The following is a 24,602-nucleotide window of genomic DNA, read 5'->3' on the forward strand; positions in this document are numbered from 1 at the left end:
TGTGCAACAACTCTAATGGTTGTTCGGTCAAGATAGTCGTTGTGTTCTTGTGATCTGTTCTAACTTGTTTTCCCAACTGACATGACCCACACACAGGAGTCTCTACTTTACCCAGCTCAGGCAATCCTACCACCATCTCTTTCTTGGCAATCTTAGACAGATTTTTGTGATTCACATATCCAAGTCTTTGATGCCAGAGGTCAGTAGCCTCACTCTTAGCACTATTGCAACTGTACTGAGGTCTAGGGGCAATGCCATGACAATTATTAGATGTCCTTGTTCCCTGCATCATGCAATTTCCATTATTATCTGAAATAATGCACATATCTTTTGAAAAACGGACTTCTGCACCATTGTCACACATTTGGCTTATACTGAGGAGATTTGCTTTTAATCCATCAACAAACAGGACTTCTCTCAAGATGGGCAGTCCAGGTATTTCAATTTCACCCCTTCCTATTATATCAGTTTTTCCGCCATCTCCAAATGTTACTGTTCCACACTTGTACTCTTCAACTATTTTAAATAGGTTTTTATCACCTGACATGTGGTGAGAACATCCGCTATCAAGATACCACATATAGGTGTCTCTGGTCTTTAGAACAATGTGTGCCACATGGCAGGTGTGTCATTTTCCAGTTCTGACCCACATGTTTCTAACTTTTGGAGAGCTGTCATTTTTGCTAGTTGACAGTTGGACTATCTTGACATTGAGCATCTCATTTTGTCTAGTTAAGGCCCTGACTTAACTCTAAAGATTCAAATGTCTTCTTCTTGATTCATTATTTCCATCTTTCATGGGATTCCTCCTAAGCTCATAGCAGTTTGGTTGAATGTGACCAGCCTTACCACAATTATGCCACACGTAGTTCTCTTTGCGATCTCTTTGTCCCCTGAAATATGAGGCATACTTAGGAGCAGTTATGGGATTTTTACCCATTTTTGGAGAGTACACACTTCTACTTTGAGAGCGTGTATGATCATACATGGTGTATCTCTTCAATTTAAAACAATCTCCTACAACATGACCAGTCTTACCACAGTGATGACAAACAGGGCTTGTATTTCGAACTCTTGACTTATCGTGAGACTGAACACCCATTTTTACATGAGAGGATTTCTTACCCTTGTCAGATGGGCTAGCATTCCCATTTGCAGTTGACTCACGAACAAACACAGTTTTCCTCCCATTCTTATAGGAGACTTTTGATGTAGTAGCTACATCATATTTCTCTATATCATATCCTAGCCCACTCGTCACCAGGAGACTTTCCTGACCTCAAGATTTCATCCAGCTTTTCTTTCCCAGTAGACAAAAATTTCAGTTTATCCTTCAACAGAATCATCTCACTTTCTTGATTTTTTAATTCCTCTTCTAGAGAAACATTCCTCATTTTCAACTAATCAGTTAGACCAATGCCTTCATTTAATTTGCCTTGAAGCCCTTCATTTTCTCGTTTACTGAAGTCTATCTCCTCAATGTGCGCTTTGTTGCGTTTTCTCAATTTAACACATTCCTTGTACAACTTCTCGTAGACTTCTTGCAACTGATCTTCATACCAAGATTCATTTCCAGATATGCTCCCATCATCAAACACTGGTTCACAACAATGACTTTTGCTGCTAACAGAGGCAGTGAACGCCATGTAGTTAAGATTTCTTTTTGGAGAAGAGTTATCTGATGATTGACTTAACTCTAATTCACTCTCACTTAGAGATGCAATCTTAGCTCTTTCTTTTGCCTTTTTGTAATTTGCACATTCCAGATGAATGTGTCCAAATCCATGACATTCATGACACTGCACCCTTGATTGTACCTTGTCTTTATTTGCTCTAGTGTACTTCTTAGTGCTTCTCTCCTTGTTCCCTGAACTTGAGCCTCTATTATATCTTTCAAACTTTTTCTTCTCTGGCCTCTCATTCTTGTTGTTTCTAGCCACAAACATTTTCCTGAACTTCTTAGCATAAAATGCTATTTCTCTGTCACTTATAGCTAACTCATCGGATGACTCATTTGACTCATCTCTAATGGTATTGAGGGCTATGGACTTGTGCTTCTTATCCATAGGAAAAGTGTGTTCATATGTTTGTAGAGAGCCCACCAACTCTTCAATTCTCATACTGTCCAAATCTTTGTTTTCTTCAATAGTAGTAACTTTAGGACGAAACCTTTCAGGAAGAGATCTGAGAACTTTTCTCACAATTCTGTTCTCGAATTATGTCCCCTAAATTAAAACGAGAATTGACGACATCATTTAGTTTGGCATAAAAAGCATCATATGTCTCATCATCCTTCATTCTAAGTTCTTCAAAACTCGTAGTCAGCATTTGAAGCTTAGAATTCTTTACAGCCTTGGTACCTTCATGGGTGACCTCAAGAATGTCCCAAGCTTCTTTGCAATTCTCACACATGGAGATTCGCTTGAACTCATCCTGGGACACAGTCATGAAAATCGCATTCAGGCCTTTGTTATTCCAACCACACTCATTTAATTCATCCCTAGAGTAGTTATCCACACTTTTGGGGATTTGAACTCATTCAATGATAGTAACTGGTTCTCTCCATCCTTTTGTTATGGAAGCCCACACTCGTTCATCCACAGATTTTAGGAATGCTCTCATTCGAACTTTCCAATAAGCGTAGTTGTTTCCATCAAAATATGGTGGCGATGTGAGAGATTGAGACTTATCCATCTGAACCACTACAGCAGGATCACACTCAGGAATTTAATCCAAGCGGAGTGAACCCTCTCTGATACCAACTGAAAAAGCAGTAGTTCTACTAATCACTACACCTAGAAAGGGGTGCATAGGTGTAATCCAATTTTGATGGTCTTTCCAAAAATAGAGACAAATAAACAGTTAATCAATTAACACAAACAATCAACACAATGATTTTGTCACAAAGTGGAAACTCATTTGAATAACTTTTTCAAATTCTAAAACCACTCCGGGTGTAAGGCACCACCTAAAATCCACTATAGAAAAAGTTTATTACAACCAATTTAGAGACACTCACAAAACCTTTGTAGTTCCTAAACTTGGCTTGCAACATCACGAGTGACCCACTCGATCTCTACACGCATGTAGTGTCGAAACTTCGACCTTCTATAGCTTCCCTCTGGAAGGTTCCACTTGAGCGCCAGTCGAGCGCCAAATGAGCTGTGTTGAGCACACTTCAACCTTTTTCATGTTACACCGCTTCAACAGTTGTTACAACTCAAATTTACACAGGTTTTTACAAGAGTATGCCAATCAACTAATTTTTCCCTCAACAATATATAAATATATATATATATATATATATATATATGAGATCATGATTTGACTTCCTAAACCATACCAATCAAATCTTTCACATACTTAATTTCTTATTATAAGTGGCTCAAATGATCCACATCATCAAGAACTAAAAGAAATTTTTTTCATTTTACAACAAAGCCCCTCGATCCTTTATAGTATCAATTCTCTAGAAAACATTGCCGGCCAACCTTCCAACTTGTTGGAAATATTTTCAAAATTATTAATTATATATTTTATTTATTAATAATATTTTTGGGTTGATTTTGGAAGTTGTAAGTTACTTTGGAAAGAGAGAAGATGTGGAATGTTTATAAGAGTTATAACACTTTGCATCTCTACAAGCATCACAATCCACCCACTGGTTGAGTGGTATTTATGTCCTTGAATTACCTAGAGGGCTGGAGTTTGAATCACCTCTATTGCAAGATGGGGTTTTTAAGTTATTTATGAAGAGAACCTTCTATGCTTGCGTGCAAAGCACTACATGTGCGAAGCATTGCACGCTGGGCTCAATCATGAAGTGGTGCGACGCATGGGCAATCAAGGTGGGGTGCACGAGGCGCTGCAATGCCTTGGGAAAATGGGAAAAATTAAATTCCCAACGCACGCGATGATTCAAACTGGTGCCAACCAATTGAAGTGGAAGCAAGGCAGCCATTGGACTAAGTCCAACTGTTGTGTCATTTGGCAGCAAGCATAATATATGTACCTATTCTGAACAGTTTTCAGAAAAGTAATAACTTTTCGTTCACAACCTTTGGTCATCTATAAATAGACCTATTGGTCTGCCATTTGAAAACGACAGAATATAATTCGAATTCTCTCTCTCTCCCAAGTTCTTCATATTATTAGAACTTGTTCGAATCTGTTTATTCTCAAGAAAATAGATTTCTAATTTTTTTGATTGAATAGCAAAATCTGAGGGTATTCGGGGTCTAATTTTGTGAGTGCATAACGCAGTTAGACAAACAGATTTGTTCTGGGCTTCATTGTATCTTGGAGGCAAATTCCCTTATAACCCGTGTGCATACCGTTATTGGTGAGAGCGAATATTGTCTTAAGGAAAGCGACATTGTAACGCGCCTTGAAGCAAACTTTCTCTCACTATTGTCTATTTTGCAGCTCCTTTGTACCAACACAACTTGAGTCTGGTAGGATAGAATTATCTTTTGCAGTTGGAAGATTATTGGAAAATTAAGGCCATGGAGGAAGTGATTTGTTATGTGAAGTATAATTGGAGGAGTACTTGTACTTTACCTTAAACAGAGAAGTCCACACAGGCTGGTTGCATTATATGAAAAAGATTAGAATTACCAATGATGATGAGGAACGTAATGTCTTGGCAACTTCGGCGCTTGTTACATAAATTAATAAAAGAAAATATGATGAGGAGTTTCTTCCCATCCCTTGAAAGACTGAAAGAAAAAAATTTTGATTTTTAAGCTTTCACCATCATATAATATAAAAAGTGACTTAATCATTTGAATGGAACATGAACTAATTATTATAGTTCAATAATGTCAATGGTCTAGTACTAGTCTTTGGTATTTTCTTTTATTTCTCATGAAAGATACCATGTGAGATGAAGTCGTGGATTTTCACCGACATGTAGATATAAAAAAGACTTATAAGGGTTTGTTTGGAAAAAAATTTCATCTTATCTTATCTCATCTCATCTCATTCATTCTCATTCCCAAATATCACTCAAACACAAATACTTTCAAACTAATCATTACAACTTTTTCAAACTAATCATTACAATTTTCCCAAACTTTCAAACAAAAAGCATATGTATTTTCATACATTAAAATATTTCAGTCAGTGGACAGCACTAGGTGCACTATCAGTACTACTTACTCGGCATTGCAATCTGTCCAGTCCATTGGTACCATTATTCATTTAGTCATAGCCGTTACGTATTTTCATACATTAAAAATTTAAAACATTCATTTCTTTCATTTCATTTCCTTTCATTCATTCAATCATTTCCTTTTCATTCTTTTCAATCATCGATCCATTCATTTTATAAACATTATTTAAAAGCATGAGCTTAAACATCATCATTTAAAAACATCCTTTAAAGCATACGCATAAGCATCATCTTAAACATCAGCTTATGGCATCATTTAAAATTCATTTCATGGCGTCATTTAAATACACTTTCATTGCATCTTTTAAACATCATTTAAAGCATCAAGCATAAACTTCAACATTTCTTTTCATGAAAATAAAGACAATAGATACTATGTATAACATCCATTCACATGCATACAACTTATTACTTTGAGTGCATAAATAGGGGTTGCCAAAGAAGGCCTTTACATATTTAAACCTTTAAATATTCATACATAGCATACTTTCATAAAACATCATTTCATTTCATAAAGCATCATAAGAAAAACATCTTCATTTTTATTTCATATCATTTAGAAAACTCTATAGAAATATGAACATAATACTTAACTCGACTCCATATCATTTTCATTTCATAGTCATTCATGTGCGTGTCAGATGGCAATCTACATTCATTCAAAACTTCTTGTTATTTCCTTTTTAAGTGCATAAGTAACTTAAACTTAGAATTTACATAAACTTCGTCCACTTAAACATACTCTAGTATTCGAGTCCATCCTCCATACTTCCTTTATCATCATTTCCTTAATTTAAGAGCCACAGCTTGTGACCCTCGAGGTCACATTTGTAACACAATATCCAACTTCATGGCCCGTCAAAACATCTGCATCCATTCAACTCGACTACAAAATGCTCGATACCCTTCCTCCAAAATACATCATTCATACAAAATCTGTCCAATCCAACAACTTGTCCCATTCATGAGCCTTATTGTTTATAACCCACCTTTTCTTTCAGTCCATTCCCATCATACTTCATAGCATATAGACAACCAAAAGTCAAACCACAACTTAGATGAGAGAGTTACCTAGATAAAAGTGGCTGGTGTATATGGTAGTGCACTTGGCAGCTTGGAGGAAATAAAAAGGAAGGCACATAATAGGACTAGCTGAACATGGTTTTCTATATTTATAGACGATTAGGGCCAGGGAGTAAGGTTATTCAGGAGTGGAGACCAATACAAGATGGAATATAAGGTAAATACCAAAGTCAGTACCTTAGCTAAGGTTTATACATGGAATGGTCGACTTAAGGAGTTGAACAAAAATGATTATGTGCGAGGTTGAGACTCACTTTCACTTCACATATTCTAGTGGTTTAACAACCAAATATAAAGGACTAACTAGGATAAAGGTAAACATTGAAGAAAACAGAGAAATATGAGATGATTTGCTACGCAAGATACCAAAACAGAAACTGGAATAGAGGGGTTAGTTTCTCACATGTAAAGCAACTAACATGGATGTTTTCTTGCTCCAAATTATCATTTCCTCCACCATACTTTCTACTACTCAACCAAATGATGTAAGAGGTGAGGAGGCTTGAGTTAAGAGGAACTAAGAGGTAAAAGCATTAGAAATTAGAGTAAACAATGAGGGGTTCAAATATGAAAACTGCTGCTGCAGATAGGATGTTTTTGTTTTCTGTTTTGCTTCATTCTGAGCTCAAATATTTCATCCACTGGACTAGAATATATTGTATAGATGAGGGTCCTTGGAGTAAGAAGAGATTACACGTGAGAAGGAGAGGGAAAACAAAATGAGAAACTGTTACTGCTGCAGTCTCTTACAACTTTCTGCGGTTGGTGTGTGTGTTGCTGTTCCCCTCAGTTTCAGCCACTTTGAGCTGCTTTTGGTCTGAGATTTTAAGGTCATTCGGTAGTCCTAATGTCACATATTGAGGCTGAGTTGAAGAGACGAAATAAAAGCAAACTAAGGTGCTGAAACTTAATAGGAATCAAGGGTTGAGGTTGCTGAATTTTTTCTGCACTGGAAGGACAGCCAAGAGCTTGTGTATTTTCTTGTTTTCAAACCTTCCCTCTTTCTAATGCATTCCTAATTACACAAGCAAGGATTTAGAAGTGATCAAATGGAGATAAACAAGCTAGAGAGTCAGCCAAACAGAAACTAGTAGGAAGGAGTCAATTGCATAAATTTAGAGGAGGAAACGCGTTGCAGAAATAGTTTGCTGCTATGCTACAGTTTTGGACAGAATTAAAAGAGGGAGACCAATTAATGGCCATAAGTTGCCGACTTGTGGTTTGAACAAAACAGAGGAGGAATGGAAAAGCAACTGGCATGAACAAAGGGCTGTGTAGGTTGTCTTGGCGCTGAACTAATGGTCCTCAAGTGAAGGAGCCGAGCCATACACTAATGGTTCTCAACCTCCCTAGCTTGCTCATATGCTCTTGGAACTCCTCTTTCCCCAAATTATTCATTTGTTTGAACCGCTTCACAACCATCACCTGTCCATTGTGCAAGGCAGCCTTGTAAGAAGACCCAAAGGATCCACTGCCCAATATCTCAGCTGAGGCTTTAAGCAATTCCTGCATATCAAACTTCTCCCTATCTTCCCTGACAAAGGTCAGCTTCACACCCTCAACCTTCTTGGTATTTCCACTGCGGTTTGTTGAGTCTTTCCCTGATTCGTTCGATTCCTTTATGCCTGATTTCTTTTGCAAGTTTGATGGCTGTACTGGAGCCTTTGTCAATAAAGATGGTTGCCTCTTGTGGTTGATGAAGACCACTATTATTCATTAGAGTGGAAAGTGCTAGATGCCAATGAAGCCCTGAGATGATCATATATATATGTTAAGACATTATATTCAACTGAAAAGTTTCGAGTATATAGATATAGAGATCTAACAATTAATCTTATAGTAACCAGTACTCTCTATTATAATTACCTTAACAATATAGAATCCAATAGATCACTTGCAGGCTTAATCAATATTATAAATACACAGATGATCTCATAAAAAGTTGACTCACCAGAGAAGGAGCTTGAATCCATCCCACTAAGGCTATTTGGAATTGGACCCTCCAATTCATTGCCCGATACATTAAAATAATTCAATGACTACTGTTGAAAATCTGGTATCTGACCATCAAAATGGTTATCCTCAAGCCTTAACTCCAAAAGCTTTGGCAAAGTTATCAATGATGTAGGAATACTACCAGCAAACTGATTATTGGCCAAATGCACTCTCTTCAACCGCAGCATACCCGAAAAAGCATAATAAGGAATCTCCCCAGAAAAATTGTTGTTTGATAAATACAAAGACCTTAATGCACTGAGTTTCTTTATATCTGGCAATGGGCCATCAAAGTTGTTCTTTATAAAGCTTATAGTTCTCAAATTCGACAGTAACGCGAGCAAGTCCACATCAATGAAACCATCTAGTCCCATATTCTCTACTGGCTGCATTTCCTACATCAACAAAAAGATTGAATTTATGTCTGTGTTTATGAAACAGTACTGTTTCATTACAAAAAGATTGAATTTCTGCACATCCTACATCAACAAGACAGTGGCATGTCTACAGTTGGCATCCATTACATGTAGCAATGCATCCTCATCTTAAGAAGTGTAAAGAACTTATTGTCATTATAATTGAAAAAATGTTCTACAAAAGAAAAATAGCTCATACTTTTTTATTTTATTTAGATTTTGCACCAACTGAAATAAAATCCTAGCTCTGCCACCGCCTCAGCTATTACACATCAAGTTAGGCGCGATTAGATACAATAGAATACAAGATAACCACAAAAGGGCAAGCCAATATTGATGATACTAAAATAGAAGTCTTTCATTATGCATTACTATTAGTACATAACCTGATTAGTAACCAGTAAGCAGGGGCAGATTTGCTGGAGTTTAAGGAGTTGGAATGTCTTCATGACAGGGATTATTATTTCCTCAAGAGTTCATTCTAATTTTGAGAGCATACAAAAATATGACAATAATCCCATCTAGAGCTTTAGGACCTTTGATTTGTATTTTGACAAATGCAGCCCAAGAAGATCAACAATTACAGTACGATGTACGATGAAAAAATAAATCAACAACATTTTAGATTCCCTTAATTTGCACAGAAATTAAGTTCATCTCAATTCATGCGTTTGCCACACATGTTAAGAAAAAAAGCTCCACACAGATAACCTTTCTTCCCTCCTTATGACCCTAGAAAAATACAACGGTGCTAGCAACATCTAAATTTGGTGTAGAAATCAAGTCCAAGCCAAAACGTGGAACAAACTTATGGAGTATCCAATTCCTTTGTCATTAAAAAGCAATTCCCTTGTGTGTGAGTAAGATGAAAAACACACTTGCCAAACCTATACAATCTGTTTAATTCTCTTAAGTCCTGAGCAATTCAGTTTGGAGCTTGGAAAGTTTATAAATTGACATTATCCAAAGCTTTCAGCCTTTTAATGGTGACATTCTAATGCCTAGTATAACAATTCATCCAGCATCCTTTCCAATATGAGAAGTGGTCATCATAGTCTCATAGAAAGCTGAAAAGGTGAAAAAGGGAAAATAAATCAGGTCCAATACATATCCTATCTGGTTTACAGATCTGGTCTTGGTCTAAAAACATATTCTTTGAGGCCTTTGAACCTGTTTCAATATTCCTGGTGTATATATATGTACTGAAATTCCAGTAAAGTGGTTGAGAAGATTACTTTGCTGCAAATTCGATCCACAAGCATCCTGTGAATGCAAGGTTTTAGCCATTGTAAAACAATTAGAGATAGGTTCATTTTGTGTCACTTAAACTAAAAAATTCCTTTAAAAGACTACTAATTTCCCATGAAAAGAAGATACATGGAATATCAATGGATGCTTTTTCACTAGTCACCATGAGATAATGCAATTGAAGTTCTAAGCATGCTAATGGTGAAAGGATTTATTCAACAAACTTTTTTCATATCTAGTTTTGATTGATAAATATGCATGCAATACTTTAAAACATGCCCTGAGCACTCATGCCTCATGACGTCAAGTAATATGACATAATCATGCTTCTTTAAAGGAAAATCAGCCTATCTTCATCGTTGGAAGTACATTGGGAATACCAATCCGCCTTCTTCAAACATTTATTTTTTCATCCCTTTACTGTCCTAGATCCTCAACACCATAATGGCTCAACCAAATATCCTCAACACCCAAGAGGACTTTTATCAAACCCGAGGAGAAAACCAAGAGTGTAATTTTTAACAAAATTATGAATCAGGCTCTCAACTGATGAATACTATTCTAGATCGTGAGAAAAATATGATTGAATTTATATCAAGAACTTTATCCCTTTCAATTGATATGAAGCAATAACAATAAATTGTTGAACGCATCAATAATTGGAGAAAAAATCAATCTCATAAATAATATTACTAATCCTTAATGAGGTTTCATCCTTAACCTTAGTTCAAAATTTAGCTAGGTATATTCATAAAAATAAATTCTAGAAAATGAACGTAAATAAATATCAAAGCAATATTTAAAATGAAACTAAAGAATAATAAAAATTACACTGCTATCAAAACGTAAAAGCTACAAGTCTGTTACCATTAAAGTCTGTTATGGTTACAATTCTTTCCCAACTTTGATTCCTTCTGCAACTTTGATTCCTTTCTGAACTTCAATTGCTTCATTAAGATAAAGTTCAAATTTAAGTAAGAAAAATAAATATTTCAAGACAAATAAAAATTTAAGAATTAACACTACATAATTGTGATAATACTTTATTTAATTTAGTAAACTTCTGTCCAATTCGGCTATTATCACATACCCAAGTGTAAGTTCTAAATCCAAATATTCATTAATTAAATCATCATTAGCATCCTTGAATTTCCATAATGAGCTGGCTGAAGATCTCCGCCTCTTCTGTTGTGGGTTCCAAGTCATGCTCACCAAAGTTGAATAATGAATATTAGATGGACTCCGACACTTTGCAAGATTGCTTCCTTTGAATCACTTTCAAATGTAAACCTCATATCATGAAACTAAAGAAAATGAATGTAAAAAAACATCCAAGTAATATTTAAAATGAAACTAAAGAAAAATAAAAATTTCTCAGAATGTAAAAATAAAAAAAACAGATTGCTGCAAGTCTGTTACCGTTACAGTTCTTTCCCCCAACTTCGATTCCTTCCACAACTTCAATTCCTTTCTAAACTTGGATCAATTCCTTCATTAAGATAAACTTAAGTTTAAATAAGAAACATAAATATTTCAAGACTAATAAAAATATAAGAATTAACATGACTACATAATTGTGATAATGCTTTATTTAATTTAGTTAAATTTTGCACAAATTCGGCTATTATCACTTACCGAAGTCGAAGTTCTAAATCCAAATCTTCAATAATTAAATCATCATTAGCATCCTTCAATTCCATAATATAGGCGCAAGATTCCCTACAACCACTTCCAATTTTTTGCATCCTGTAGTGTCTACCATTTTTATATTTGGCGGAAGGTGTAGAATTCCTTCAAGTTGCTTGCAGAATGTCAAATCAAGTTCAAACAATCCAACAAATCCTTCGATGCATGGAGGAAGGTTAACAATACCACTACAAGATAGATTTAAGGTCCTCAAACTGGATGAGAAATTATATGTCTGAGATAAATTATCTGATTCTGGTAAGAAATTCTTTAGGCTGGAACATCCACTGGCATCTACCACTTCTATATTTGGTGGAAGGTGTAGAATCTCTTCAAGTTGCTTGCAGAATGTCAAATTAAGTTCCAACAATCCAACAAATCCTTCGATGCATGAAGGAAGGTTAACAATACCACTACAAGATAGATTTAAAGTCCTCAAACTGGATGAGAAATTATATGTCTGAGATAAATTATCTGATTCTGGTAAGAAATTCTTTAGGCTGGAACATCCACTGGCATCTACCACTTCTATATTTGGTGGAAGGTGTAGAATCTCTTCAAGTTGCTTGCAGAATGTCAAATTAAGTTCCAACAATCCAACAAATCCTTCGATGCATGAAGGAAGGTTAACAATACCACTACAAGATAGATTTAAAGTCCTCAAACTGGATGAGAAATTATATGTCTGAGATAAATTATCTGATTCTGGTAAGAAATTCTTTAGGCTGGAACATCCACTGGCATCTACCACTTCTATATTTGGTGGAAGGTGTAGAATTTCTTCAAGTTGCTTGCAGAATGTCAAATTAAGTTTAAACAATCCAACAAAGCCTTCGATGCATGGAGGAAGGTTAACAATACTACTACCAGATAGATTTAAAGTCTTCAAACTGGATGAGAAATTATATGTCTGAGATAAATTATTTGATTCTGGTAAGAAATTCTTTAGGTTGGAACATCCACTGGCATTTACATCTTCTATATTTGGTGGAAGGTGTAGAATCTCTTCAAGTTGCTTGCAGAATCTCAATTTAAGTTTAGACAATCCAACAAATCCTTCGATGCATGGAGGAAGGCTAACAATACCACAATCAAATAGACTTAATTTCCTCAAACTGGATGAGAAATTAAATAAATTATTTGATTCCAGAGGTGGCAATGAGAGCAATTCCATACTTGAAGAAATTTCATTTTCCTGTGTACATGGCATGGATTGTCCATTATGCCCCACCTCCTTTCCAAAATTTGGACAATATTTGACGGAAACATCCTTTAGACTTTCCAATTGAAAAATGTTTATTGGAAGATGCACAAGGCTTTTGCACCCTTCCAAATATAACTTGTCGAGCCCAGTGAGGTTTGTAATGGATGAAGGTAACTTTTGTATTACTGTGCTTTCTAACCAGAGATGCTTCAAATGTTCCATTTCACACTCAATTTCAGGAAAGTATTCAAGGCTTGTACAACCTCCAAGTTCAAGTAATACTAGACATCTCAACTTGAAGCTTCTTGGCAACTTCTTTAAGCTGGAACAACTAGTAAAATTCAATTCAACAAGCTTATTCAAAAATCCAACAGAATCATGAACCTCAACTAAACTTCCACATCTACCAAGAATCAACTTCTCTAGATTTGAGCAACTTGAAAGATCCGATATATTTGTCAAGTTGTGACTGTCACTGAGATCTATACTTGTTAAGTTCTGTTTAAAAAGAAGAAAATAAAGGAAATATATTAACAATTAAAGGAAATTTGCAGCATACCTTAAAAGTAAGACAGATCGACATGTTATTGAAAATAAAAATACTTACCTTAGATTGCAAACTTGTCCCTACATCTCTAATATTGCTTCCTCTGATATTGAAAACAATGAGTTTCTCTCCATGAAAAGAAGATGGCAAAAACTCCAAATGGCAATCAGGCCAATCAAGAACTCTTAACTCATTAGAGAGATAATTCAATTCGCCATAAAAATGTACATTGCGGATTATTAATATTTTGAGTCTTTCCATTTTTGCAAACACCTCAGAACGCAAATTATTGATGCAGTCCAACCAAGGCAGATTCCAATGCTGATTTATCAATATGCCTTCAATTTGCTCTGTTCCCTAATGTGAGAATGCACAAGTTTTCTATCAAAGATAAATTCCCTATAAATCAACACTACTTGCGCAAGTGTTCATGAACTATATATTGATACAGTCCAACCAAGGCAGATTCCAATACTGATTTATCAATATGCCTTCAATTTGCTCTGTTCCCTGATGTGAGAATGCACAAGTGTTCTATCAAAGATAAATTCCCTATAAATCAACACCACTTGCGCAAGTGTTCATGAACTATATATAAGTTTGACAAGCTAAGATAATATATATATATATATATGTATTTTTTTGTTTACAATACATGTGTGCATCACTATTTCATTTATTAAGAAGGAAACAACAAACATAAGCCTCATCTTTCTTCATATGGTGTTTCTATTTTAGATTTCAAAAGGGATAGCGTTATTTTTATCATTCAGATTTCTAGAAATGAGTGTGTGTACGTTCCAATGTCAAAGTCATGTATACTTCTTCATTTTAACACGTATTACTCAGTTTAAAATACTAAAAAAGGGTCAGATAATCATAACATTTTGCCTTCTTAGAAAAATGGGGAAAAGGGAATTGGCTTTGATGATTTTATTTGTACTTCTTCATTCAAATTATTTTATTTACAACATTGAGAAAATATTTCATGTAGAGGGTACGTATGTATCTATATAATAATTCATATGTATTTTTGTATCCATTTCTTTTAATTTAATAATAGCTTAAATTGAAAAAAAAAAAAGAACTCGAAAGTAGAATTATATTTCTAGGGAAAATCTTACCTTATTTTCTTCAAGAACTTCACGAACATCTTCATGAAAGTATAATCTACTGCGCTTGCCAGGTTCTTCGGGTGATTCTTGTCGGACAATTTCTCTACCCATATCTTCTAGTAAGTCATGCATCATCAGTTGGTCATGTTCATCAATAGTTATGAGACATTTATCATTGAGATTGTTGATACCAGCATAGGCAAAGAAACCACAATTGTCCAGTATTTTAGTGACGTATTCTCTCTTGTGTCCTTTAAAGAAACATGCAATGTCAAGAAAAATCTTTTTTGTAGGATCATCTAATCCATCATAACTTATTTTGAGTTTTTTGTGGATATTTTCTTCTTGAATGCTTTTGTACTTTTTCAATTCGCTTTTCCAAAAACGTATATCTTTTTCATATAGATTTGAGCCTATCACTTGTAAAGCGAGTGGAAGACCACCAGCACACTTTAGTGCAAGTTTTATGACATCCACAAAAGCATCATCAGGTTTGTCACTTTTGAAAGCATGCTGGCTAAAGAGCTGAAGAGCTTCATCGTGATCCATTTCCTTCATACGATATTTGAAATGAACATGATGCTTATCTAGTAGATGCTCATCTCTTGTTGTTATGATGATTCGACTTCCCAATCCAAACCAATCGCATCTTCCACTTAGTTTTTCTAACTGGTCCAAACAATCAATATCGTCAAGAACCAAAAGAACCTTTTTACAATGAAGTTTCTTCTGTATCATATTGATTCCTCGATCAACATCATCGACCTCAACCTTTGGATATCTTAGGATATCAGAAAGAATTTTCTCTTGCAGTTGGATGAGACCACCCTTATCTGGTTTTGAATTTTCTCTAACTTCGGCAAGAAAGCAACCCCCTTCAAACTGATCAGCAATTCGATTATACACCTCTTTTGCAATAGTTGTCTTACCAATTCCTCCAGTACCAAAAACCCCTATCATGCGTGTCTCATTAATGATCTCAATACGTAAAAACATATAAATATCTTCTACACGAGACTTCAACCCAACCGCATACTTCGCAACATGCAAGCATGTACGATTTGGTAGTTTGCTTGAGACTTCTTGAAAACTCTTCACGATACATTCAGATTTGTTCCTACCAAATCAAAAAGATAAAAAGAAAAATCATGAATTTGACTTCCTCTTCTTTAAAGACATGGGACATGATTTAGGCACATGAATTTTATTCTCATGTAATAAATGTCGACATTATTGGTAGGGTATGAAGGGTATGAAGAAGTTACAACATTCATATGATCCTTAATTATCGACCTGAATCCCAATAAACTTAAATAATATAGGCCGTAGGGATTCCAATCTCTTATCAAACTCAATACTTAAAAAATGAATAAGAAATGGAACTTTAAAATGGTGGAGAAGCAAAGCCATTGTATGTTGTCATTAATCTTTGTTTCCCTGTTTTCTTTACTCGTTGCAGATTTTTTTTTTCAGTACCTGACTTTTATGTGTTAATAAAATATAGGAAAATAATATTTTCCACCACAAAACTACCACCATTTTTAATTTATACCATAAACTTAAAAAAAATTATTGATTTGCATTCTAAAGTACTGATAAACTTTTACTTCCTTCCAATTTAATTTGACTATATATATATATATATATATATATATATATATATATATGAAGAGTGTGCTGCTTGACCAATTTAACCAGTAAATGTATGCAATATCTTATGGTATAAATTAGATTTTTTAATTTATGATGTAAAATAAAAAAGACCCCAGTTTGAGTTTGAAATATGTTATTACGTAGAAAACCATAATCAATAAGAACTCAAATTTTTATGAACTGACAGCTTCTGCATTTTGGTGCTTAAAGTTATAATTTTGTAATATATCTCAAATTTCTTTGTTTTTCAAATTAAGAATATATGGAAACGAAAGTTGCTGTTGATATAATTAAATTAATATAAGTTAAATTAATAAATTGATATAATTTATACTATAAATAAGATTGATTTTATTATAAAAATAATTATGTTATATTATATTAATTTATAAATTTATTTTATATATATTTCTCATTAAAATATAAATATTTTTTTAATGTTAGAATCTGTCGGTGGAGAACTCAAAGCCAAGTGAAAGTGGGTGAAAAGATTTGCAGTCAATGTTGTTGATAAAAGAACAGTCAGTAGTAAGAGGACAGAAGGACTTTACTAATATATTAATTAATTTATATATATAAAAAATTAAAAAAAAAACAAAAAAAACAGCTCGATTGTCAACAATCTATGTCGGTTGGGTCCTTTGGTCTGGTTCTCTCTCAATTTCTCTAACCATATCATACACATAAATTATTGAGAGGGTAAAGAAGAGGAATCGGAGGAGGAAGCAGAGGAGAGAAGTTCTGGTGATGCGTTGGAAGAAATCATTTTAAATGTAAAGTATAACTAATTGTAGATAGATTGTGGATGATGATGGAGCTCCTTGTATAAGTTTAAATAAGTAGATACAGCGTTGCATGTAGGAGGAACTTCTTGGTTGTGGTAATCCCAGAATCACAAAAGACTTCTAAACTACGTTTTGCATGTAACTATTCAATGCCAAAAATAATCATAAATATCAAATTGTTTTCCTTTTGTTTGGTATTTTATCTTCACCAGGTCCACCGATGTCATATCTTGGAATATTTGTCTCAATTTTCCTCATAAATATCTCAAATATAGCATACGAATACACATGAGAAAGTTGGCAAAACTTACCGGAATTTTGCTGATGAGAAACCAGAGATATGGACTACTTTTTTCAAAGCTTCCTTCCGTTTCAGCATCTTTTGAAAAGCTGGATCAATGTATATTAAATGGACTCCAGCACTTTTGAAGATTGCTTCCTTTAAATCACTTCCAAATGTAAACCTTATATTGTTCCCCTTACGATAACTTCTTGACAACATCTGATCAATATGATTTCCAGCTATGTATTGTAGACATACACAATGTGTGTCCATTGAAGGCCGTAGCCACATATCATTTCTAATTTGCTGGCCGTCTATTGAGATAGTAATATAAGAAATAGCCACCGGAACAAAACACAAAACTAATGCCACGATTCGACGTGTGAACTCATTATGATCAATTTCTATTTCAATAGAATTACTATATGAAGTAGTCTCCTTGCAATACTTGAACCACTTTGGAATCCTACTTCCTGGATATATAATTCTACTTGAATCTTTCCACCGAAAGCGTTCCTATTAAACCAAGTATATATATATGTAAGAAAATAAATACAAGCTATCAAATATATACGAAACAAAAAGAAATTAGAGATCAAATAGATCTGACATGTATACCTTAACCAAAAATGGATCTGGCGCCTGATTCCCTACATCCACTTTCACTTTATTGCACTCCGATAAGTCAACTTTTGTTAGCCGTTTTAAGTTGGGCATACCAAATGAAGCATGATGAAAGTGTTCCAACAACCCGCATCCAAAAGCCTCTACCTCTTCTATATTTGGTGGAAGGTGTATAATTTCTTCAAGTTGCTTGCAGCCTCTCAAATCAAGGTGAGACAATCCAACGAATGCTTTGATACATGGAGGAAGGCTAACGATACCACTACCAGATAGACTTAATTTCCTCAAACTGGATGAGAAATTATATGTCCGAGATAAATTATTTGATTCGGGAGGTGGCAATGGGAACAATTCCTTACCTGATGAAATTTCATTTTTCTGTGTACATGGCATGGATTGTCCATTTTGCCCCACCTCCTTTCCAAAATTTACAAGATTTGGACAATTAATGATGTTAACTGCCCATAGACTTTTCAACTCAAAAATGTTTATTGGAAGACGCACAAGGCTTTTGCACCCTTTCAAATATAATTCCTTGAGACCAGTGAGGTATGTAATGGATGAAGGTAGCTCTTGTATTACGATGCTATGTAACCGGACACATTTCAAATGTTCCATTTCACTCTTAATTTCAGGAAAGTATTCAAGGCTTGTACAACCTTCAAGTCTAAGTACTTTTAGAGATCTCAACTTGAAGCTTCTTGGCAACTTCTTTAGGCTGGAACAATTAGTAAAATCCAATTGAACAAGCTTATCCAAAAATCCAACAGAATCATGAACCTCAACTAATCTTATACATCTTGGAGCATTTACAACTTCTATACTTGGTGGAAGTTGTAGAATTTTTTCAAGTTGCTCGCAGCCTGCCAAATCAAGGCGAGACAATCCAACAAGTCCTTCTATCCATGGAGGAAGGCTAACAATACCACTACCAGATAGAATTAATGTGCACAAACTAAAATTTGATTTTGGAGGCGACAATGGGAGCAATTCCTGTGTACATGGCATGGATTGTCCATTTTGCCCCACCTCCTTTCCAAAATTTACAAAAATTGGACAATCTTGGATGTGAACTACCATTAGACGTTCCAACTGAAAAATGTTTATTGGAAGATACTCAAGGCTTTCGCACCATCTCAAAAAAAACTGCTCGAGCCCAATGAGGTATGTAATGGATGAAGATAGCTCCTTTATTACTGTGCTTTCTAAGTAGAGATGCTTCAAATGTTCCATTTTGCACTCAATTTCAGGAAAGTATTCAAGGCTTGTACAACCTCTAAGTTCAAATAATTTTAGAGATCGCAACTTAAAGCTTCTTGGCAGATTCTTTAGGCTAGAACATTCTAGAAAATTCAATTCAACAAGCTTATCTAAAAATCCAACAGAATCATGAACCTCAACTAAACTTTCACAATCATTAAGAATCAGCTTCTCTAGATTTGAGCAACTTGAAAGATCTGATATTTTTGTCAAGTATTTAGATTCACTGAAATCTATACTTGTTAAGTTCTGTTTAGAAAGAAGAAAACAAAGGAAATATATTAATTGTTAATGGAAATTTGCAACATACCTCAAAAGTAAGACAAATCGACATATTAAAAGTAAAACTACTTACCTTATATAGCACTCTCGTGCCTAAATCTCTAATCATGCTTCCTTGCATTTTTAAAACAGTGAGTTTCTCTCCATGCAAAGTAGATGGCAAAAACTCCAAAGGGCATTCGAGCCAATCAAGAACTCTTAACTCATTAGAGAAATACTTCAATCTGTCACTAAAACTTGCACTGCGGTTTATAAATATTCTGAGGTTTTTTAATTTTGCAAGCGCCTTAGTACTCATTTGTGTCTTGCAGTCCTCCCGAGGCAGATCTATCAATATACCTTCAATTTGCTCTGTTCCCTAATATGAGAATGCACAAGTGTTCTATCAAAAATGAAAGATAAATCCCCTATAATTAAACTATTGCGCAAGTGTTGAACTATAAGTTTAACATGCTAAGATTTTTTATTTGTTTTACAAAAATGTGTGTACATCACTATCCCATTTTTTTAAGAAGGAAACAACAAACATAAGCCACATCTTTCTTCATATGGTGTTTCTATTTTAGATTTCAAATGGGATAGCCTTATTTTTATCATTCAGATTTCTAGAAATGAGTATGTATGTTCAAATGTCAAAGTCATGTATACTTCTTCCTTTTAATACGTATTACTCAATTTAAAATACTAAAACAGGGTCAGATAATCATCGCATTTTGCCTTTTTATAAAAATGGGGAAAAGAGGATTGGCTTTGATGATTTTATTTGTATTTCTTCATTAAAAATTATTTTATTTACAACATTGAGAAAATATTTCATGTAGAGGGTATGTATGTGTCTATATAATAATTTATATGAATTTCTGGATCCATTTCTTTTAATTTAATAATAGCTTCAATTGAAAAAAAAAAAGAACTCGGAAGTAGAATTATATTTCTAGGGAAAATCTTACCTTATTTTTTTCAAGTACTTCACGAACATCTTTATGAAACCATAATCTACTCTGCTTGCCAAGTTCTTCAGGTGATTCTTGTCGAACAATTTCTCTACCCATATCTTGTAGTAAGTCATGCATCCTCAAATATTGGCTACCATCATATTGATCAATCGTTATGAGACATTTATCATTGAGCTTTTTGATACCGACATAGGCATAGAAACCACAACTGTCCAGTATTTTAGTGACATATTCTCTCTCGTCTCCTTTAAAGAAACATGCAATGTCAAGAAAAATCTTTTTTGTAAGATCATCTAATCCATCGTAACTTATTTTGAGTTTTTTGTGGATGTTTTCTTCTGGAATTCTTTTGTACTTTTCCAATTCGCTTTTCCAAAAATGTTTATCTTCTCCATATAGATTCGAACCTATCACTTGTAAAGCGAGTGGAAGGCCACCAGAACACTTTAGTGCAAGTTTTATAACATCCGCAAAAGTATCATCAGGTTTGTCACTTTTGAAAGCATGCTGGCTAAAGAGCTGAAGAGCTTCATCTTGATCCATTTCCTTCATACGATATTTGAAATGAACATGATGCTTAGTTAGTAAACCCTCATCTCTTGTTGTTATGATGATTCGACTACCAGAACCAAACCAATCGCGTCTTCCACATAATTTTTTTAATTGGTCCAAACAATCAACATCATCAAGAACCAAAAGAATTCTTTTACGGCAAAGTCTCTCCATTATCAAATTCATTCCTCGATCGACATTACTAACTTTCAAACTTGAATCTTTAAGAATGTCAGAAAGAATTGTCTGTTGCAACTTTACGAGACCACCTTGATCTTGTTTTGAAGATTCTCTAACATTTGCAAGAAAACAGCTTCCTTCAAACTGATCAGTAATGAGGTTATACATCTCTTTTGCAATAGTTGTTTTTCCAATTCCTCCAACACCAAAAATCCCTATCATGCGTGTATCATTCTCCTTAATACATAATAGCATATTAATATCTTCTACACGAGAGTTTATTCCCACTGGATACTCGGCAACATGCAAATATGTACGATTTAGTACTATTTTTGAGACCTCTTGAACAATTTCTTCGATAAATTTAGATTCGTTCCTGCAAATGCAAAAGGATTAAAAGAAAATTCATGAATTTGACTTCCTCATGTTAAAAGATATGGGAACATGATTTACACATAATTTTATTCTCATGTAATAAATGAAGTTATTGGCAAGGCGCAAGTTAATTTTATTCTTTTTAGAGTAATGCTAGAATAGTCTTAAGTTGTGCAAACTTCGCGCACACAATTTGAAAAAATATCGGTTCCACCATTAAAAAATAATTCTTACATGTGGGGTACAGATTAATCTACCTTTTTCAAAAAAAGAATGCATGAAACTTATATACACTCTAGACTATAAATAACAATCCTTTTTTAACTAACAACCGTTAAAAACATATGAATTTTAGAAGTGTAACAATTCGCATGGCTAGCTGTAGTGATATACTAACACTATCATCATAAGTGGCGATCGAAGAAGGTGTAGAGACGGTCTGTATCAAATTCAGGACTAAGAAAATAGTCCTGTTGACTGTATCAAATTCAATAATGGGAATTTGAAAATAGTGGAGAAGCAAAGCCATGCATGTCGTCATTCTTTGTTTACTGTTTTCTTTAATTGTTGTAGTACCTGACATTTATGTGTTAAAAAAATTCCACCCATATTCAATTTAAACCATGCTTAAGCTTTGTAAAGTATTAATTTGCATTCTAAATTACAGATAAACTTTACTTAATATCAAGAATGTGCCGCTTGACAATAAATTTTACTCTCCCTCCCTTAGAATTCTCCTCTCTCTCTCTCTCTATCCGTTTGCTGCCACCATCCTCCATGCCTTGACACCACACATCACCAGTAATTCTTACTCTCCATCTCTCTCTCAATCGCACCTCTCTCTGCCTCTCTTTCTGTAACACGAAACCCGCACCCATTTTGGGTTAAAAAATCGAAGCCGCCGCCACCCCGCCTTGCCATGTCCGTCAGATGCTGGCCTTAGTGAGCTCTTAGTCTTTGTATTCGTCACACTCACTCACTCTCTCTCTCTCTATCTGCATGTCTATCTCTCTCTCACTCTCCCCCTCGCATTCTCTCTATTTCTCCCTCTCTGTCTCCGCCAGCCACCCCCCACCACCTCTCGTTGGCGTACTTCTCCTCCTTCTGCCGTATCTCACTTTTCCTCCTTCGTCCTCTGTCTCTGTCACTCTGTCCCTCTCATTCTCTGTCTCCATCACACTCTCTCTCAGGCTAATGGCCACCCACCTCTGCCTACCCTCTTGGTTTCCCCTCCCTTACTCTGTGTCTCACCTTCTCAATTTCTCCTCTCTCACTCTGAGCTCGGGATGCTTGTGATCATCCATAGATTTTCCCCTCCGTGTGTAAGTGACTCTCGGACTAACCTTAAAAATCATTGTTGATGGAAATTGTGAATTGTGATAGTGAAATTATGTCTTGTGGTTGTGTGTTGGGGTGATTTATGTAGTTATGATGTGGCCGAGTGCCTCGTAGAGTGTTGGACGAATTCTATCCATTTGTTCATTTTGCTTCACAAGTGTTGGAAATTCCTCCCTTCCACTGAATTACAGCTACTTGCTATAAATATATATGTATATTTATATATATCTTCAAAGTAAGTAATTCGATCAAAACTAAATTATATATGAATCAATAAAGGGATAAGAGTTTTTGGAATTACTCATTGATCTTTAAATGCAAACCGGATAGACAGGCAGCTTGATTTAAGGCAGTCTTCCACCTCTGAACCTTAGCATCATCCTTGAACTTTTCTTCATGCTTAGCCAACGCTTCTTCGAAACTATATTTTTGGTGTCGTACTGTCGATGGCTCGACTTTATAAAATACCGGTAAAACCTTCTGTTGCTTTGATTCTTTACACTTTAAGATTTTCATCAGTTCATCCAAACACCACGTAGATGATGCATAATTTTCAGAAAATACAATAATCGAAATTCTTGATTCTTCAATTGCCTTTAAAAGTACAAGTGAAATTTCTTCACCTCTTCTCAGCTCCTCGTTATCCATATAAGTATTGATTTCATTTTGACGCAAATCTTTATAAAGATGAACAATAAAATTATTGCGGGTATCTTCACCTCGAAAACTCAAGAATACATCATAACTCCATTGAGAGGATAAAGAAGATGAATTGGAGGAAGAAGCAGAGGAGAGGAGCACTCCCGATGACACGTTGGAAGAAGTCATTTTGAACGTGAAGTATAACTAATTGTAAATAGATCGTGAATGATAATGGAGCTCCTTGTATAAATTTAAAGAAGTGGATGCAGCCTTGCGTGTGCATCTAAATGGTTGTCATCTCATGGCATAATTATTTTCAGAACGGTAAAAGAAAGCATTAACTTCTTCGGTACGAAAACGCGTGACAGCTGTACACGAAAACGGATCCCTTGGTCATAGAAACGCGGCCAAACTTCTTCGGTACCCTTGGTGGCTCTCGGGGTCAATCATCCATCATCATCATCATATCTATTTAATGGTGTAAAAGATATTTTAAATTTAAGAGAAATATTAATCTTTCTTTTATTTTTAATCTTTTCTAATCATATATGTTTCTAATTAAATGAATAATCACTCAAATACACTACATCAACTTGTACGACATGTATATATACCTGATATATAATGACAAGATCAGAATTAAATTATTTTCTTATCCTTTTTCGATGTGACCGCAAAATATATAGCATGTACATAAAGTAAAATAAATTTTTTATTTTAGTTTTTTAATTGAATAAAAACTAAAATTAACATGTTTAGTTTAGGTCCAGATCTCGTAATAGTAAAGTTTTAAAAATTAATTAATATGGTTTTTTCTTGTTTCTTTTATTTTATTTTCATTTTAAAAAATTTTAAAGTATAGTCATTTTAGTTTATAAATTATGTGATTTCTTTTATAAATTTAACACTTCAAAAATAAAGAGGGTTAGAGGGTCCATTGCACGTGATAGAAAATAAACCAAGGTATCCTCATCAATTAGCTCAGCCACAGGCTCAGGGTATCCTCACTTCTAGGCCTGCAACCCGACCAAACCGGGATGTGTTTTGGCCCGATCCGACCCGATCCGACTTTCAGTCAGACACTAACCAATCTGACCCAACTTGAATCGGGTCAACCCGTTATAACATGTACTAATTAAAAAGCCTCAGTCTGACTGCATGCATGCCCAACTTTATTGAAAACAGGTTTATATCATTATTTTCGG

At 34.7% G+C, this 24,602-nt stretch overlaps 3 protein-coding genes across 7 annotated transcripts; all 3 read right to left on the reverse strand.

Moving 5' to 3' along the window:
• Positions 1–751: 751 nt before the first annotated feature.
• On the reverse strand, positions 752–2,066 carry LOC118348679. Its single transcript, XM_035690779.1, has 2 exons — positions 1,436–2,066; positions 752–1,245 (listed from the first exon to the last, which is right to left on the reverse strand). Exons 1-2 carry the CDS (start codon positions 2,064–2,066, stop codon positions 752–754), a joined length of 1,125 nt encoding a protein of 374 aa, XP_035546672.1.
• A 5,278-nt stretch (positions 2,067–7,344) lies between these two features.
• On the reverse strand, positions 7,345–23,651 carry LOC109007137 (TMV resistance protein N-like). 5 transcript variants are annotated; one of them, XM_018986682.2, is made up of 13 exons: positions 23,057–23,651; positions 20,305–21,418; positions 19,428–19,712; positions 17,807–19,321; positions 17,217–17,704; positions 14,477–15,584; positions 13,413–13,709; positions 11,551–13,303; positions 11,335–11,404; positions 11,006–11,219; positions 10,783–10,862; positions 8,208–8,646; positions 7,345–8,005 (listed from the first exon to the last, which is right to left on the reverse strand). In XM_018986682.2, the coding sequence occupies exons 1-8, from the start codon at positions 23,581–23,583 to the stop codon at positions 11,606–11,608; spliced, it is 7,032 nt and encodes a 2,343-aa protein (XP_018842227.1). In that variant the 5' UTR covers positions 23,584–23,651; the 3' UTR covers positions 7,345–8,005; positions 8,208–8,646; positions 10,783–10,862; positions 11,006–11,219; positions 11,335–11,404; positions 11,551–11,605. The 5 variants fall into 5 exon arrangements, with proteins under 5 accessions (XP_018842227.1, XP_018842228.1, XP_018842229.1 ...); XM_018986683.2 differs by adding an exon at positions 9,903–9,930 and having other exon boundaries at positions 11,006–11,404; XM_018986684.2 differs by having other exon boundaries at positions 8,208–8,637; positions 11,006–11,404.
• LOC118348680 (pollen receptor-like kinase 1) lies at positions 7,562–8,643 on the reverse strand. The gene is made up of 2 exons (XM_035690780.1): positions 8,322–8,643; positions 7,562–7,962 (listed from the first exon to the last, which is right to left on the reverse strand). The coding sequence occupies exons 1-2, from the start codon at positions 8,641–8,643 to the stop codon at positions 7,562–7,564; spliced, it is 723 nt and encodes a 240-aa protein (XP_035546673.1).
• Positions 23,652–24,602: the final 951 nt, after the last annotated feature.

Source organism: Juglans regia, chromosome 6, assembly GCF_001411555.2.
Source record: "Juglans regia cultivar Chandler chromosome 6, Walnut 2.0, whole genome shotgun sequence".
Lineage (NCBI taxonomy): Eukaryota > Viridiplantae > Streptophyta > Magnoliopsida > Fagales > Juglandaceae > Juglans > Juglans regia.

What these genes read in the sequence shown, in the direction of transcription:
- LOC118348679 (XM_035690779.1), bottom strand. Translation starts at nt 2,066, where the DNA reads ATGGATAAGAAGCACAAGTCCATAGCCCTCAATACCATTAGAGATGAG. An exon ending in AGAAAATGAAGGGCTTCAAG is followed by an intron (nt 1,246 to 1,435) that starts GCAAATTAAATG and finishes CGAGTGGGCTAG; the next exon opens with GATATGATATAGAGAAATAT.
- LOC118348680 (XM_035690780.1), bottom strand. Translation starts at nt 8,643, where the DNA reads ATGCAGCCAGTAGAGAATATGGGACTAGATGGTTTCATTGATGTGGAC. An exon ending in TGAGGATAACCATTTTGATG is followed by an intron (nt 7,963 to 8,321) that starts GTCAGATACCAG and finishes AATGAATAATAG; the next exon opens with TGGTCTTCATCAACCACAAG.
- LOC109007137 (XM_018986682.2), bottom strand. Translation starts at nt 23,583, where the DNA reads ATGACTTCTTCCAACGTGTCATCGGGAGTGCTCCTCTCCTCTGCTTCT. An exon ending in GCACGAGAGTGCTATATAAG is followed by an intron (nt 19,322 to 19,427) that starts GTAAGTAGTTTT and finishes CTTTCTAAACAG; the next exon opens with AACTTAACAAGTATAGATTT. An exon ending in GGACAAGTTTGCAATCTAAG is followed by an intron (nt 13,304 to 13,412) that starts GTAAGTATTTTT and finishes CTTTTTAAACAG; the next exon opens with AACTTAACAAGTATAGATCT.